The sequence below is a fragment of the Haliaeetus albicilla genome, chromosome 1 (genome assembly GCF_947461875.1).
Source record: "Haliaeetus albicilla chromosome 1, bHalAlb1.1, whole genome shotgun sequence".
In the NCBI taxonomy this organism is placed as follows: Eukaryota; Metazoa; Chordata; class Aves; order Accipitriformes; family Accipitridae; genus Haliaeetus; species Haliaeetus albicilla.
In genome coordinates, this window is record NC_091483.1 from 74,927,444 (window position 1) to 74,944,726 (window position 17,283).

At 39.2% G+C, this 17,283-nt stretch overlaps 1 protein-coding gene across 2 annotated transcripts in view; it reads right to left on the reverse strand.

The window, feature by feature from the left end:
* The window catches only part of HTT (huntingtin), an 87,173-nt gene extending 71,981 nt beyond the window's left edge, over positions 1 to 15,192 (reverse strand). For both annotated transcript variants that reach the window (XM_069794809.1, XM_069794799.1), the window contains exons 1-7: positions 14,803 to 15,192; positions 8,439 to 8,522; positions 7,886 to 8,006; positions 4,195 to 4,254; positions 2,126 to 2,205; positions 1,534 to 1,672; positions 1,147 to 1,288 (exon numbers count right to left, since the gene is read on the reverse strand). In XM_069794809.1, coding sequence (XP_069650910.1) covers positions 1,147 to 1,288; positions 1,534 to 1,672; positions 2,126 to 2,205; positions 4,195 to 4,254; positions 7,886 to 8,006; positions 8,439 to 8,522; positions 14,803 to 14,903 — 727 coding nt within the window. In that variant the 5' untranslated portion in view covers positions 14,904 to 15,192. The remainder of the gene's footprint in view (positions 1 to 1,146; positions 1,289 to 1,533; positions 1,673 to 2,125; positions 2,206 to 4,194; positions 4,255 to 7,885; positions 8,007 to 8,438; positions 8,523 to 14,802) is intronic.
* Positions 15,193 to 17,283: the final 2,091 nt, after the last annotated feature.

Consider the following 17,283-nt stretch of genomic DNA (forward strand, 5'->3'; position numbering starts at 1 on the left):
CACCTGGCAGTTTAATTAATGCCAAACATAATTCCCTCACAGACACACGCACTACTATCCTAATGAATAACATCTACACTTCTGCCTCCTCCCTCAAGTATTGGGAACCTTGTTCCATACACTTACCTGCTAATCACAGACTCAAACACAAAATATATTAAGAACAAATATAAGTTATGTAAAAAAACCACAACCTTCTATCTGGGGTGGCGGGGGGAAAGGGAAATCAGAATTAATTAATGGTGTTTCTATTTAGCGCCCCTGTCTGAATTCAGTACCATTGCCAGGACGTTATGAAACATCACCTTTGAGGCAGGAAAGAACAATGTGTGCACAGTACACCATTTTCAAGTCACACAGAGTCAGGAAAGTCACTACGTGGCATTTGAATTTTTCACCCATTCTTTAAAGCAGCAAGGCTAACACAATAATGCTTTATGTATCTGTTGGGTCTTTCTTGCCTCTCCTTTTGCAATATAGTCTACACAGTAAAGAACCCTTCATCAGTAACAAAACTGAGGCAAAAGTTTCCACTACAATCCAGACAAGCATCTCATCGTGAGTTGCAAAACATTCTGAAGACCATTAAAACTTCCCAGCTGAAGAAATACAGAAGCAATTCTTCATGCAAAGTTGTGTGCTTATGGATAAAAAAAATTCCATTTCTGGTCTAAGTTAGGTTTTCAACAAAGAATCTACATAGTGGCACTTCTAAAAACAAGCTACAGGGTATGTGTGTGTTCATGACCCACAGAATAACAATCACATCCTCCACCTCAGACCTGCTGCACTAACAACCAAGCTGCTGAACAATGCAAGGCTTCACAGACTCCTGAGCAAGTTTTTCCAGAATCCCTAGACCTCCTCACTTTCCAACAAGCTACTTGCTTCCTTAGCTTTGGCTGATTCTTTTCAACATTACTGCATTCTGCATTAGCACTGCACCACAGAGATACAGATAGCTTTAGTCATATCTTCACCTAACTTAAGACAAAATAAAGAAGGCATTAGCAGTGTAAGTGGTAGTCTAAGTATCCTTGCTTTGCCTGAAAACCTCTCACATACGAAAAGTGTCTTACGTGGAAAGAAAAAAAATTCATGTCACTTATACCTAAAGCAAATTTAATTTTTCTTCCTGAATCTTACCTAAAAGTACATTCAATAACCAGGCATAAAAATACTGCATTCTTCGCGAATGTTGACAGATGCTTACTGCTGATCCTGCTGCTGTTCGACGGATAGTAGGGGAACTGGATTTAAGATTAGCTATGAAAGCCTTCAATAAAACCTAAAAACAAAGATATCTTACTTAACTTTTTACAAGAAAGAAAAGGAGACAGAAGTGAATTAAGTAGTCAGCAAATTTATTTTTCATTCATTCAAAGCATTACTTAACATACATCAAGCAAGGGCAACTTTTGCCTTCAGACATGCAGCTGTTAACACTGCTTTCTGTAACATCTGATTGATAATGCTGATAGCTTACTGTGCTTAGAGATATAATAGGGAGCACTAATAGTTAAAGAAAGATACCTTAATCTCATTGTCGTTTGCAAAATTGCCAAACGCTGCCATAATTTTTGGTATTGCTGCAGCTAGCGTCTCTTGTACTGATTCTTCGGGTCTCTTACTTATTCGTGTTAGACAGGGCAAAAGGTTCACTAAGTATGGCCTAAGTATGGCAAAGGAGAAAAACTAATTTGAGATCAGAAAAACCATACCCATCTAAACATTTTTAATTCATACTCAAATTCTGTGGTATTACTAAATCATAAAAAAATGTACCTGTTACCTACACAGAATGTAGAAAAAAACCCAACAGCCTTCTGAATACAATTTGCAGACATTAAGATACAACTAAAGAGAAGAATACACTTAAAAAAAATAAAAGTCATTGTCTTCACAAGTTTTTCCCCCCTTTCCCCAGAGTCCTGTACAGCACAGAACTAAAACTCTGCTAAAAGATAACCAGCTAATCAAATAAAGCTACTTCAGAGATAATAATGTGACAGGAATTCTTCCAACTTCCCAATTATATATTTAAAACTTGAGAACAGTAACATTTTGTTAACATCTGTATTTTTTTAAATGTTCTTTGGAAAGTTCATTACTAGGATGTGTTTACCTGCACTTTTGAGGCCGAACAAGATGGGCAAGTTCAGCAAACCTCCAGAGTGCAGCACGTAGACTTCTGGAAGCACCATTCTAGACAGAGTATGCAATTGTTACATTTCATCAAGCAAAATAATTTCCTAAAAAAATACCTATAATATACAACAGTATACAGTTTTATACCATTTTACTTAAACAGATAAAAATGTAAGGTGTCTGGAAGCCATAAATTTCCTTCAGCCAAAAGGAAGTCATGTCAGCTCCATGACTGCCTTCGTTTTTCTGTCTGGTATCAGGAATTTTCCAAGTGACCCAAAATGAATAATAAGGAACGCCAAGAAAGAGAAGGAAATGTCTGAGATCTCCACTCTGCTGAAATCAGCTTAAAATACCACAGAGAAAGGCATCAACCAACAAAGAAACACTGATGATATGAGAGTCTAAAAAATCACTGGAACACTTGCAGAGATATAAATGCAGCATAAAATTGACAGCAGTGGAGATATGCAAATAAATAATGTTCAGCTCCTGAGCATACCAAAGAAAAAATCCACATATTGATCTGTATCACTTCATACTGGCTTGCATCCTGAAGTTTAATATCTATTTGTCTGTGTTGACACCGTCAGTTGTGCACCTAACTTGACCCAGAATGCATTTAGACCTAGTGTCTAAGGATATAGTAAAGCTCCTCAGTATTGTTGGAAATACAGAAAACTATGGAAGTCAATAGATGTCTAGCAGAAATTGTGTACCTAATGTAGTTTGAACCTAACCAAATGCTTTTTAAATCAAGTCCCTCTGAAGACAGAGTTGAGATGTTTAGAAACTGTCATTTCTTTCTTATTTTCTTTAGCTAGTATATCAAAGGCTCATGGTCTTGTTAGCATGACAAGTAAAAAAAAACTTGCATCTGAATTACAAAATGTGCATTTTTCAGGTTCAGAGCCAAACAACATATTCTGGCATGGCTCCTAAAGTGATCCAACTGATGCACAAACAAAATTCAGTGTGCTGGGTGTTTCTGTTATGCCTGCTACCTCTCTCTCTTGCCTCTACCATGAATCTCAGAGCAACTATTCAAGAAGAACATGCCACCTGAACAACAAAATATTTCCTCCTGCACCTGGTCATAATGTGCAGAAACTTCAGAGCAGTTTTTCTTTATGTTGGCTGTTTTTTGTTAATTAGCTAGATGTCCATTTCTATACCCCCCAAAATTTTGCATGACATTAAGGTACAACAATACAGTAAGATGTTCATACAGGGCCTACAAGTAGTCCACATCTGACAGAAGAAAAGCTATCCACATTGCTTTTGTTATTTATTTTCTAGAGTTCCATCATTCCCAAAGAAATAGAACAAATAGCATTACTGTCTGACAAATAACACCTATATTTTCTCTCTATACAAGCCTTGCTATATGTTTATAGATGCAAGAGACATGATTTCAGTGATACTGTCCTGAAAACAGCATTTTTCTTTCATAATCATGTACTTCAAAAAGGCTATTACTAAAATTCTTCCCGTGGACATAACTAAATTGTGACTTTTGGTGCAAAAAGAGACACTTCAGTATTTTTACTTATGCTTCTTACAGAAGCATCACATCAGACAGCCACAAAGTAGTTACAACTTTTATTGGGTCACTTCACGTCTTGATCAAATGATTCCTCCAATACTTATGTCAAATTAAGAATGTCACTGTCCTCCACCTACTTTTCACCACCCTTTTGCTTGAAGTTATTCTTTCCAGCTCAGTCACTGTAGCAAACATCATGAATATGCCTTATTCGTTTGGGTGCAGAGTCGCTAAGGGTAACTTAAGACTGCTGTTCACACCAAATGCTCACACATTTTCTGCCAGATAAGCTTTCAGGAGTGGTTAAATCTAAACAGTGGGGCCAATAGTGAGGAACTGGGTAGAATAATACATTAAACAGTCACAAATACTTCCAAAGTGAAGCTTTGACCTTGATCTTGAAAGACATAACACTATTTATTTACACTAATGCCACATTCCAATATACTAAAGCACTTACTAAATACCATATTTCAAAAGGACGTGAAAGAAAAACTCACCTTTTTAATCTCTTTATACAGTTCTAGTTGTAACCTAGGAAGATTGGAATCCATCAAAGCCTGCAATAAAATGCATTGAGAACATACGGTGTCAGAGGGGAGGCACTTGACAGGAACAATGTTACACGTGCAATAAAACCACTTCAAAAAAGGCACAGAACTATCCAACTGCCCCTATATATTTGATGTATAACAGGAAAGTGCTAAATAGTGAAGAGAGACACCTTTATCTTTCACACAAACACAAAACAGAAACACAGACAAATTCCACAAACTCTAACAGTTATTTGCAGTTAATATTGACTGCTTTACCCATTCTACCTAAAAAAGGCCAGATGGGATCAGACTACAAGCAGAGCCAACCTAACATGCTTCCTGGCAATTGCCAGGAATAGATACTCATGAATAGAATATTAGAACACAAAAATAGTATTCAGAAGCAGTGAGAGGTATTCCCCACCATCAAGCAGCCTCCTACTATTTCTCAAACTGAGGTTGTATTTTTCCCACACCTTTAATAGCCCTTGAAACCTCCTTCTTTCATGAATCAGTCTATTTTCTGCATCCATTTATTACCACAAGGTGTTCTGGACACCAGAAGTATCGCATCCCAGGATCTAATCAAGCATACTGCGACAGAGCATATATTGTAGTCTGAACCTGCAGTCTGGCTAAGAACTAGAGTACATATAAGTAAGCAACGAGAAGCAGTAATTTTCTATTCACCTCAACTCAATCATCTCCCTCCATCTTTAAAATAGCAGAAGAAAAAAATATTAAAATAGTTCCACTATATATAATCTCTTCCTACGGAATATTTTGTACACATACGATTACCCTTTCTCTTCCCTTTTTTTTTCCCCCCTAGTGCATACTACTATTTATGAACATTTCCACCAGCACTTCCTCAGATGAAATGAGAGCTTCATACAGTGTGCAAGTGTCTGCATTGTGGATTTATACAGTGCTAAAATGTTTAGTATTTCATTCTTTATTCCTTGACCAATAATTCAATAATTTCTGATTTTCTATCTGCCTACTTGACCACCAACCACTAAGCTCACATCTTCACAGGATTACTCACGATGACTACAAAAATCTTACATGGCACATGCTGATATAGAGGCCACAACTGCTTAGGGATGGTCAGTGAAGTGTCTGTGGCTCCTCCAGAGCACGATTCCCCTAGCCTAAAATTGTATGCCCCAAAACTTCATTCTCCCCAATTATACCAGTCATTATAATAAAATAGTATTACTACCTTCTCCTGAAAAATCTTGTCCGGCTTGTATCTTTATATTGTCATAAGCACCCCAACTATTAACTGCAGGTGCCTAGATGAGGGTAGCTAGGGATAAATCTCACTTCACAAAATTTCGTTTTTATAGGAAGTTCATTGTCCCTGTATATAAGGTTATCAAGCAACACAAAAAGGCACCAGCCACTATGTGGCTTCACGGGTAAGTTGTCCTTAAAACACACGCAACTGGAGCAACTCTTTTTACTAGTGTATACCTGTATTTTTAGCAGGCTAGAATCTAAAAAGTCATCCCAAACAGAAAAAGTCATAAGCATAGTCAACTCTAAATTACTACAAATAATAAATCCCAATTACTGGGACCAACTGTACTCCAATCTGCGTGAACAGTCCCACCACTATCATTAGCACAGAGAATACTACAACATCATGCATCAGCTTCAGAAACAAGACAGCTTCAGTAACACCTTACCCACAGAAACCTGGTAACTCCCAACTTGGTATTTTTTTCTTTTAAATAAAGGTTATCACCAAAGCTATTTAAACTTTGAGCCGTTTATGCTGTCTGTGAGGTTCTGACAGGTAAGTGTAGCGATACTTAAAGATGACCTACAGTATTTAGATAAACTTATTTGCTGTTTCAACTTACAGCCTTTTCTACACAGAGGCGTTAGCGTTTTAATTATACTAATGAGCATAAACTCCAGACAGACACACAGTTACACAAGTAATGCTTACATCTATATTCCTATATTGAAAGACAGAAAGCATAAAGCATCTTTCTAGCAACAGAGTTAATCTCTAAAATGCCTGAGGTACTAGAAAAGCTGAACGTTGACTAATATGCAAGCTTAGGGGCCTGACGCCTCCGTTACACTCACCACAAGCATCACTGCTACTTGCACAACCAAAAATAAAACTGCACATCTTTTTGTCTCTGCATTTATACACGAGAGAGCATCTACCTAAAGACTAAGTTGCTTCCACATAGCATAAAATATAGAAACAAAATATAAACTATGACCAGCTTCGATAACAGTCTGATACTTCCATGTGGTTGGAATATCACAACTATTTCACAGCTGTGACCAGCAAGCTTAATGACTGATAGAAGACTCCATCATTTAAAACCACTTTAATCTTTAAAACAAAACAAACTACCATACAACGATTTGAAAAAAATTAAAGTTTTTCAAGTTATCTTGACACATGCCAGAAGGCAACAATATTAAATAGATTGGTGAATTAAAGAGGTCAATTTTATACCAAGCCTACAGAAGAGTTTGGTGGAAAGAAGTAGTTAAGTTTTCATTCTTTAGAACTGTTTCAGAGTATCATTTAAAGCAAATTAAGTTACACAATGGTGTATGCATTTCATAGAGTCCTAAACTCCTGCAAACAGAAAAACATTTAAATTGGAATGAACAGAGCAAAGTGCTACAGGGCAAAACAAAAACAATGCAAGAAGACGCACTTCCTCATTCCTTATCATTATGGAATACACTACATAATCAGTAAGCTTTCTCCATACAACTTTCAGCCATAAGCAGAACCCCCAAAACTTAACTCATTCGGATACCAAATAGAACTTACCCGAGAGAAATCCCTACAGAAATAGGGATGTTTTATTTGCTTGCTTCTACACACCCCTTCACAGTAAAGAAAATTATTTCCGTATTTCTAAAGCAATTAAACTGTGCATCAACTAGATTATGTAGGTACATTACATTGACTCAAAGGCCAAGTATTTCAGAAAATAGGAAAGAAACAAGAACGGGCAGGTGAAGGTAAACCTGTGCTGAAAGCAGCAGCTCACAGCAATTACTCAAAAGGTTCATTTTAATATACATCAAATCAAGATTTAGACCTTGCCTGACCTCATATGAATGCCCGCCTGCTGTTCTCCAACAAGCCCTTCTTTCTGGATCACAGTAGGGTAATAAACTCCAGAACACCATCTTTATCCCAATTATTGCCTAAAAGCTCTTCTTCCAAGTCTCAGCAAATCACACTACCTGAATTACAGCATACTACTAGTTTGGAATGAAAAGCCATTAAGTCTTTCAGTCAGCTTTTTAATAATATTTTTACCTTTCCTCATGTTAAGTATCTTTATGTTTACAGAACAATAATAGAGCGAGTATTCCTCCCACACAAGATGATTTTAGAAAAGCCCATGTTCTTGTTTGAAGAGAACAAAGTTAATGAATGACTGAAGAAAAGATTAGAACGATGAATGACAGAAGACATAAAAAGAAGGCATAAAAAGCTCTCCTAAGAGCACATACAGTAAAGAAGCTTACTTAACCTCTTACATTATGAGATATTATCAACAATAAGAAAAGCAACTAAAAGAACATCAGTGTGAATTCATACAGGATACTGCATCAAAAGGAGGTAAAATCTGGTAGCACAGTACATGAAAGTTCTTACTTTAATAACTTTATTAAGGCATTCATCAGCAACCATCCGGACATCAGATTCTGCATCCTCACTGCAGAGGAGAAAGAGTTCCATAGCAATCCCCAGCAGCTTCTGAAATTCTGGAGAATTTCTAAATAAAAAAAAATTAGAAAATTACAATGCGCACTACAAAAAGCAAACACCAATGCTATTTTTGAGGGGGTTTCCTAATCTAACTACACATATATTATACCCAGTTACACAATAGGAGAAGACATTCAGTGGATTAAAGCACTCCATTAGGAGTTGGGAGATCATTTCCCTGCTCCTTCCTGGCAAGGTATTTGACCTCAGTGCCTCAGTTTCTCTGTCTGAGTTAGAAAGATAATGCCTACTCTACCAGTGCTTAAACAAAATTACTTCTTAGATCTGGCGTCGTTAAAAAAAAATAAAAAATTGCGCCACTTCAGTTTTAAACAGAAGTTGAGCATTTGAAATCAGCAAATATCAGGAAGCCTCCAAATAACTAACACTCCAAAGTAGCTATTCATATTAATGCAATAAATTAAAGACATTGTCTTACCTTAAAGACTGAGCAACTATGTTTTCACATATTGTTAGGCAATGATTCACTCGATCTTTCTTGGTAGTTGAAAGTTCTTTCTTTCTAAAAGAAGAACACAATGATAATGAGTCTGAGATAAAACTTCAAAAGTGAGCAATGACCATTTAAACACTCTTGCTAGAGTAGCATCTAATGATTATACAAGAAAAAGATGCACTCTTCTGGTCCTTGTATAAACAGCTGTATACCAACTACCTATAGTACCAGGACTTCATACACTAACTGCTGCTGAGAGCATGCAGGCACATGAGCAAAGGGAAGGTTACAAACTTAGAAGGAATATCTTATTAATTCCATAACTTTCACTGAGAAAGTATTTGGGGAAAAAACCTGCAGAATTAAGAGGACTACAGGGAAAGGAAGGAGAAATTGGAGCAGACCTAGACAAAGCTGAAATACAGAAACTGACAGAAAGAAAATGTTTGGGGAAAAGAAGCCACAAGAACAAGTCTTGCAGACCTAAAAATATCACTTTTAAAAAGACCTTCCTCACACATAATATGGCCTCAGCCTTTTTTTGTCTGGCAAGTTCTTGAAATCTAAGAGTTCTATTAAATGGATCATTTTGTATCTGAACTGGAAAGGATGCTGAGGCAATCCTATCATATGCTACATTCCTCCAAATGGTTTCATAATTATAAAAATAGCAAAGTTCTAGGCACAGTCTATGCCCATCAAGAATAATGTCCCCATAGTAACACTTGGTATAGTCTAAGAAAGGCCAAGCTTAGTCAACTGGCAGCACATAAGCTTAAAACAAAGAGAATAAAATTCACAGAAACAAAGATCGCATACCTACAAGCAAGGCAGAGCGCAATATGAAAAGATTCTACTTCGCAAAATTTGTTTAACATTCACTTCAATGTAATATAAGCTCCTATAACCATTTATGGCTGAGTCTAGAACAAAAGCTTCTTCCCTGTTCCTCTCCCAAAGAAACTGAAAAAAAGAGAGATACTCACAACTATGACTGCATACAATTAAGTAAAATCTCACAGTGTCTCCTACTCTTTACTGACGCAGAATCACTTCCAGGAAAGCAGAAGTGCAGGAAACTGCACACCCAAAGGTAGCTCTCCTAGGTCTGTTTCACAACAAGGAGGTACCTGCTCCACTCACATTCACAGAGAATCCTCCCTTCTGTTTTCCAAGTGAAAATTGATCATCTCTATTTTTAACATTTAATTTTCTGTCTTAGCAAAAAGCAGCAAAACCATCAAATAGCAAAACAACGTTTCTGAACTAGAAGTTGGAAAATGATGTGAACAGCCTTGAGATACATTAATATAGTTAACACAACATTAAGGACCAACAGCAAGGAGCCAATAAGCACATTAAATTAAGCTAAGTCAAAATACATTGTTAGACAAAAATTTTGAAGAACTAAGCTGTAATATTTAAGAACTTTAGCTCAAATAACAGTACAGTTTTTCAAAAGAGTCATTCTTTGCAAGCACACCTATCCTTTTAATTCCATCAGGTTGGAATTCAGGGGTTGAGAAGTGTTTGCTTCTAAGATTTCAGTTTTTCTCCCAAGGATCCTCTCATCTTACTCCTGAAATACTTTCTCTTTTTAAAAGTTTAAGGATTAGTTCTGAACAAAGCCATTTTTTCTGTTATAATTTGGCTGTATTTTGTTTAGGTAAGCTTCAGCATTCCTTAAAGAGGGTCTCTTCTATGGCTTGTATTCTTAAGCAACTGGCAGAATACAAGTAGCCAATCTGACTTTGATCAAGATATAAAGTGTCTCTCCCTCTATCTTGAAAAAGCATCACAGAGTCTTTCACAGCACTTTCAGATCACCTCTAACATAACAGCAAATACTTCCAAAAATGTCCAACTGATTTTGCAACTTAAGTACCATAGATGTGAACAGGCATCTAAGAAACTGAATAAATAATTTCAACTTTTATGATAATTTTACCTAGCATTGCCCACATCTCTTATGAGCACCATTTTCAGTACACATTCAACCCAAGAATAGAACAGGCACATCTGAACTTGCCCATAAGCTCACTATTTCAGATACAAAACATATTAAAGATATTGAATAAGACTGCTTTCAGAATAAAGTTCTTTATTATCCACACATAATATAGCCCTGAGCAAGGCAGGCAGTAGTGTTCAATACTACTCAGAATAGTACAGATCAACCTCTTCGGCAGATTTCTCTAAACAGAAAGCTCACCTAACACTGAATCCACCACCTCACTTAAAAAGGCCTGACTAGAGAAAATTTTACATGAAAACTTAGAAGGAAGGCATATAGGTAACAAGCTACCATTTAAACTGAAATAACAGAGGTGAAGACTAATTATCAGTTACTATCCAAAGGGAAAGATGAACAAACATTAAACCAAGTCTGTTGTACTGAATCTTTTATCTGCCATTTGGTTACTCAACTTCTAAAAAAATCAGCCTTTTAAGAAATGAAAGAAAAGGTGGAAGACAAACACTTAATGTACATCATGTGCACACACATTTTCTGTGCCTACAGAAGGAAAAGGATAACAGAACAGTTTCTAGAGACAGAACGCATGACTTTATTAAAAAAAAAAAACCAAACCCCAAATCAAAAAGCCTCTATTCAGAAGTATTATGAAGTCCTCAGGCAAACTGCTGATTAGCATACCTAAGGGGAGAACAGCAGCATCACACACTTCTTAGAAGAGAGCTTAAGGAGCAAGCCCCAAGGGCAAGGTCATTTCAGTTTGATGAGTAACAGAAGGCAGGAGATATTGGAAGTAGCAGTTATCTACAGGAAAGCTTCATCTCACATGCAGAGGAGTTGAATCTTCTGCATACTTCTACAGACAATCTCTAGCCAAAAAGATTAATAAACAATGTAAAACCAGCAAGCCCAGGTAATTCTGCACTCTGAGCCTGAAGCTGGCTACAAAGAGATGCAGGTCAATGATGATAATTTTTTAGGCATTAAGAAAAAAGGCCAAGCCAAACAGCGTGACATCAATCTTGAAAAAAGTAATGGGAAACTCAAAAAAGATTCTATTAACGACAAACAGAAATGTGAATGGATCAAGACACAAACTAAGCCCAAATATGGCAGACACTTCAAACAATGTGTAGTAACACAGACAATGATGGATAGTCAAATTAACTAGAACAGGTCTACAACACACCCTAGAAATGGTAACTTCAAAAAAACCATCTAGGAACCACCACTGAGAAGCAGGGCAATACGTTTTATCCATGCAGTTCACATGGTCTTCAGTTAAGCAAAAAATTCATGATACCTCTACATACAGCACTGATGAACCAATCTACAACCACAGCTTCAGTCAAACATTAAAAAAACAGAAGAATTCATGAGCATAGAAAAATGCATATCACTGGACAACACTTTGGCTCTTGCAACACTTTTTGCTGTAAAATAAGTTAGAATTAAAGGTAAGAAAAAAAATATCAAAATAGGGCACAATTAAAAAACAATTACAATAATTAACTATTAGAACAAGTTGACAAGAGAAAAGGTGAAGAATCTACCTTTGGATTAATCAAATCAAAGCTAAGTACTTTTCCAGAATAAACATTAGCAAGTCATTCTCTCAGCTTACTGATAGAGGTAAAAATGAATAAGACATAAAATATAGAATGTTGTGTGAGAGCCCATCTGCTTTTTAGTTTCACTGAGTAAACTCTGAATTTTTACATCATACTAATCAAATTTTAAGTTAGTGGGAGCTTTGTCATGCAAAACAAAACACCCAACTCCAACCAAAATTTAAGGGTCTAAAAAGCTAAAAATAGATATGGAAGAAAATAAGGTGCCTCAGCAGAAGTCTATAGAAGCAATATGACAACAGAGAGCTCAACCTAAGTCTTCATAGAACAAAAAAACCAGCAAGAGATAGATAAGAGAGGGAGCCAGAAACTGATGTCTGACTAATGTAACACATAATAAAAGCAGAACACATTATTATTGCTGATTAAAATCTCTTAAAACAGAAAAAGCTCTTACCTTCTTGGTAAAAGCTTGAATTAAATTAATATTCTAATAAAAAAAGTAAAGCCAGGAAATCAGTTTTATCAAGAGTTCAGAAGTCATTGCCTTACAATAAACTGAAGAAAAACTTCAATACATGTTGTGTAAACAATTAAGTCTTCTCTACCCCAATCTCTGTGATCTGAAAACATTTCATAGCAGGAGACAGACAGTCCTTAGCAGGACTCATTCGCTAACCAGATGTGGAATGCTCAGTTTCTATGAAAAAATATTTAAAAGGCCATTTTTGCCTACTCCAACAGGAAAGATTTTTTAATTATTATTTTTAATCATGTAGAGGTAATGTGCTGCTGTAAATTAAGGTAGCTTATTTGGGGACAAAAAAAAAAAAAGGTAGAGGTGGATTGTTTTACTGTAGCAACAAAGTCTAACAAAAAAAATGTCTAACACCACCTGTAACAATGAGATTATAACTTGAGGAATGACAGCTTCTCACTCATCTAATTTATGTGACAGGACAACTTTGATCTAATGGACAATGCCAAACAGATATCTAATGAAACAAAGAGCAAATCAGTAGCATTTATGCTATGACATTCACCAATTAATTTATTCTTTCATTACCCATAGGTAAGCTCGCATCCTTTCACAACAATAAACAGATAGAACAATAGGAATTTACCACATAGAACTACAAAATATTTAAGTGCTATTTGTACAGAACCACAATGAAGATGAACACCTCTACCCAAACACAAGGAAAACACAGAGGGAATTTTCCTTTCTAGCCCATTACAAAAACAAACACAGACAGTATTGCAAATTACATTTGAGATGTCAGCTGGTATTTCACTAGAAGTTTGGGAAACTTCAGCAAAGACTGTCACAATATCCTTTCACAGGCTTTTATGAGGCTTAATGCTGTTACTGAATTTGTAGAGCTCCTGGGGGCATGCAATATCATCAGCTTTCTGAAAACATATAGCCTATTTTTAAACACAAAGCAAAGTCAACAAGGACAACTACAATCCTAATTTTATCATGTTTTGAGTAGAGTATGCCTAAATTCACACCCCCAAACCAAGCATAACATCCCTCAGCAAGCATCACAAATAATTTTCAGAATTTCCTCTTGAAATACCATGATCTACCTTGTCAGTAACTTTTTAGAGAGATTTTTTTTTTTCAACTACATATAGGAAAGATTGGAAATAGATGGCCACCTATCCTCCTTGTCACACAAAGTACTAGCACGTAATGCACGTAATAGAGCAATTAGTCCCTGCAGACCAGTAAGGCATCTAAAAACAATTAGCTCACGAAGAAGACGAGTATTTTCATCTATTATGCCCCAAAAGTATGAAAATGCATTGAGATTGTTTGAGACAACACTCTCCAAGCAGTATCAACCATGATAGTTTAGTTGGCATCCATATCAGAAAGTACTGTAGGAGCAGGTGGCCAAGAGCCCAGCTCCAATGCTTAGTATCCTCTGCCAAAACACTACGACACTGCCAATTTAGAAGTTACCTGCTCCTCAACCCTTCTGCTTCTCCTGTCTCCCCAACAGCTGGAGAAAAAGCAACAGCGTGACTCACGTATTTATCCTGTAAAAATCTTCGTGTCTTTTCACCTGCTCAATAGAAGTTATTTTTAGAGGATGCAAATGTAAGGGGCAGCACTGTGGTACTGAACAGCTCCTTGTCCTTGTCCTCCAGTAATGCCTCCCCATGGGAAACCTGAATATCTCATGGACATAATGCATTTGTCCCTAACGTTTAAGAAAGCAAAAAGGTATCAGGAATATTTAAACTAATTCCTCCCAGGTCTCTGCACAGCAAGTCACAGCACAAGCATTTAAGTGAAGTTTGTCATAAACAGACATCCACACCACCTCCCCCCAGATGCATCAAAGCTCAGATTGCAGCTTTACGAGGCTTAGTGCTTTAAGTTACGCTTAGAGGGTTTTGCCTTTTTTCCAGCAGCGTATTAGCTGAAACTAAGGTTTTCCTTCCTAGAACCAGCCTGTGAAACCCATGTAGCATTCTTGTAACTCCCGTTCATTACCCATACTGCTGCATTTTCGAGTGTGCTTGCCCAGAAAGTTACTCCTAGCTTAAACTTAAATAGCGAGCAGGCAGCACTCCCAGACACGTCCGCAGGAAGATCCTCCCGCCAAGGACAGGGAAGCAGCCCAGGACTAACTCCTCCGGGGACTGCCAGCTGCCCCCTCCGGCTGTCAGCAGCTCCCGAGCGGCAGCGGCTCGGCGGGGCGGCCTCCCCCCGGGGGGCAGGGGAGGGCGTCGCCGAAGCGTTTCGGGAGCCCTCCCAGACAGTCCCCGGGTGCGGGTCACTCACGGTCTCTGGAGCGGCTCCTCGGGGATGGCAGCCGGACCCTGCTGCTGCTGGAAGGAGCGCAGCGACTCGAAGGCCTTCATCAGCTTCTCCATGGTGGCCATGGCCGCTCCGCCCGCGCCGGCGGCACCGACCCGCCGCTCCTCCCCGCCCTCTCACAGGCGCCCGGCGGCGCCCGCCTTCCTCTTGGCGGGCCCGACTCTCGCCCGACTCTCCTCCTCCTCCTCCCGGACTCGCTCTCTCCCGCTCGCCCGGCAAGCTCAGGCCAGCCGAGGAGGCGCCGCCGCCAGCTCACGCCGCGCCGCCCGTCACTGCCGCAATGAATGAGGGAGACGCCGCAGGGGGCCGCGAGCACTCCCCAGCTGCCCCGCCGCCATCTTGAATCCGTCCCATCAGTCCTCACGCCGCTGCCCCGCCCCCGCCCCCTTTCCCGGGCTGCCCCGCCCACCCCGGAGCAAGGTCCCAGCCCTGGCCGCGGCCGCGCCGGGCGCGCATGCGCAGACCGCAGCGCCCGGCCCGGTGTCACGCGCACCCTTACGTACGTACACACACAGGCACGCGGGCTAGGTATGGGGCGGGGCAGCAGGGGGAGCGACAATCTGTCCAATCAGAAAGAGGGCTCCACCCCTTCCCGCATATGGATCAGGCAGACGGCCGCGCGTGAGGAAGACCCAGGGCCCTTGCTCCCCGGGCGGCTGAGCAGGGAGGGGGCGCTGGGTCCTAGAGCCCGCCGGCCCGGCCGGCAGCACCGCGGCGCCAGTACGCGTCACGAGTAGCCCCCACGGCTCGCCCACTCCCAGTTCCAGCAAGCCCCCTTAGCACACAGGTGGTTGCCAAAAGGCGCTGCCGGCATTGGGCCTTCAGTTGAGGCTGCGTGTAAAGAGGGAACACTTAGAGGAACAGGACATTTAAACCTTGGCAACGCACCCGTTAGCCTTCCAGCACTCCTCTCGTGCGTCTGGGCTTGCGTTATCAGAGAATAGTTTTTGCACTCTTAAAGCACCTATTAAATATACAGTATACAGCATTTAAATTGTTGATTCTATTACTCAGCACTTAATTAAAAACAACCAACAGTATTGTGAACTTTCCAATTACAGCCGCTGATGTGAATACACCTAGTTGCCGATACACATTTTAAATGACAGCTGATAAGAACTGGCAAGTCAGCTTGGATCTCAAACACATGGAATTGGTTCCAGCAATGCAAATGGAGAACAGGTCTTGAAACGTTTAAGAAAAGAAAGTCCCAGTAATAACTTAATATGCAACTTAGTTATTGCTAGTAGGGATAGACAAAAGCAGCAAAGCCTATGTCTTTGGATATTCAGGCCAACATAAGTCACAACAGAACCACCTCACTGATCACATTCTTGCCAAATATTCAGTAAAACAGTGCTCTGTTAGCACGTTAATAAAAGATGAACCATTTGAAACATTACTCTGAAAGTAAACCTATCTACAGCACTGAGAGCAACTCAGCTTCTAGCAAAACCCCTATTTCATTATAAATGTGTAACAAAATGTGAGCTTTTAAGGTAAAAAGAATATTTTTCCTGATTATTTTATGATAAAGCTTGCAGACAGTTTTCTCTGGAATATAGGGACAATCATGAATTTTTTATTTAGCAAACGATACATGAAAAAGGATGACAGCATAGTGTATGCAGCAGTCCAGCTATGTGATAGTTACATGTGCCACTCCACACTTTGAAATAAATTTAAGCACGTTAAAAAGAGCATAAGCTCTTATCAAAGATTAAACAAGCCACCACCCAAGTCAGTCTTTGCAAACCTGTTTTGAAGCTTCAGCCCAAAATGCATGCCAGGCCCCTAAGGGTTGCTGACTCACCGGCAGGAAGGACAAGGCAATGCCTGCCTGCAAGCACACTCCTCTTTGTTCTCCTTGTCTTTCCCAACTGTTATCGGCAGTGCAAGCCTCTGGCTCATAAACCAGGAGTTGGGGGAACTGGAAGAGAACTCAGGGGTATCAGGTTTTTCTTTGTCAAGTACCTTATCAGTAGGTTCTCCCAATTAAAATTTACCGATGCATGGTTTTGCACATATCATGCCACTCACCTGTTCAAATAGCAGCCCCACAAACAGCTGCACTGGCAAAAATGAAGTCATGTAAAATTGGCAAGGGGCAAGAATAAGCAGGCAGGGTTAGAGAACAGGCATTTTTGTAAAGCCATCGTTACCACAAAGAAAAATAAAGTCACAATCTCAAGGGAGTAACAGTGAATACCTAAAAAGTCAAATGTAATTTAGTGAATCACGATGAATTCATCTCAACCTCCAGGAGAAAAAAAAGAAGAAACATGCTTTTGCCTTGTCTATAACACAGACATGAACATAATGAACGTGGAAAGGTTTCCTAAACACAGGCTACCTACGCATGTTACCTCTTGATTTAATGTTTTTAAGAACAGGTTGGACAAGCACATCAAGAATATTTTTCGCTCTGTCCTGAAAGTCACACTT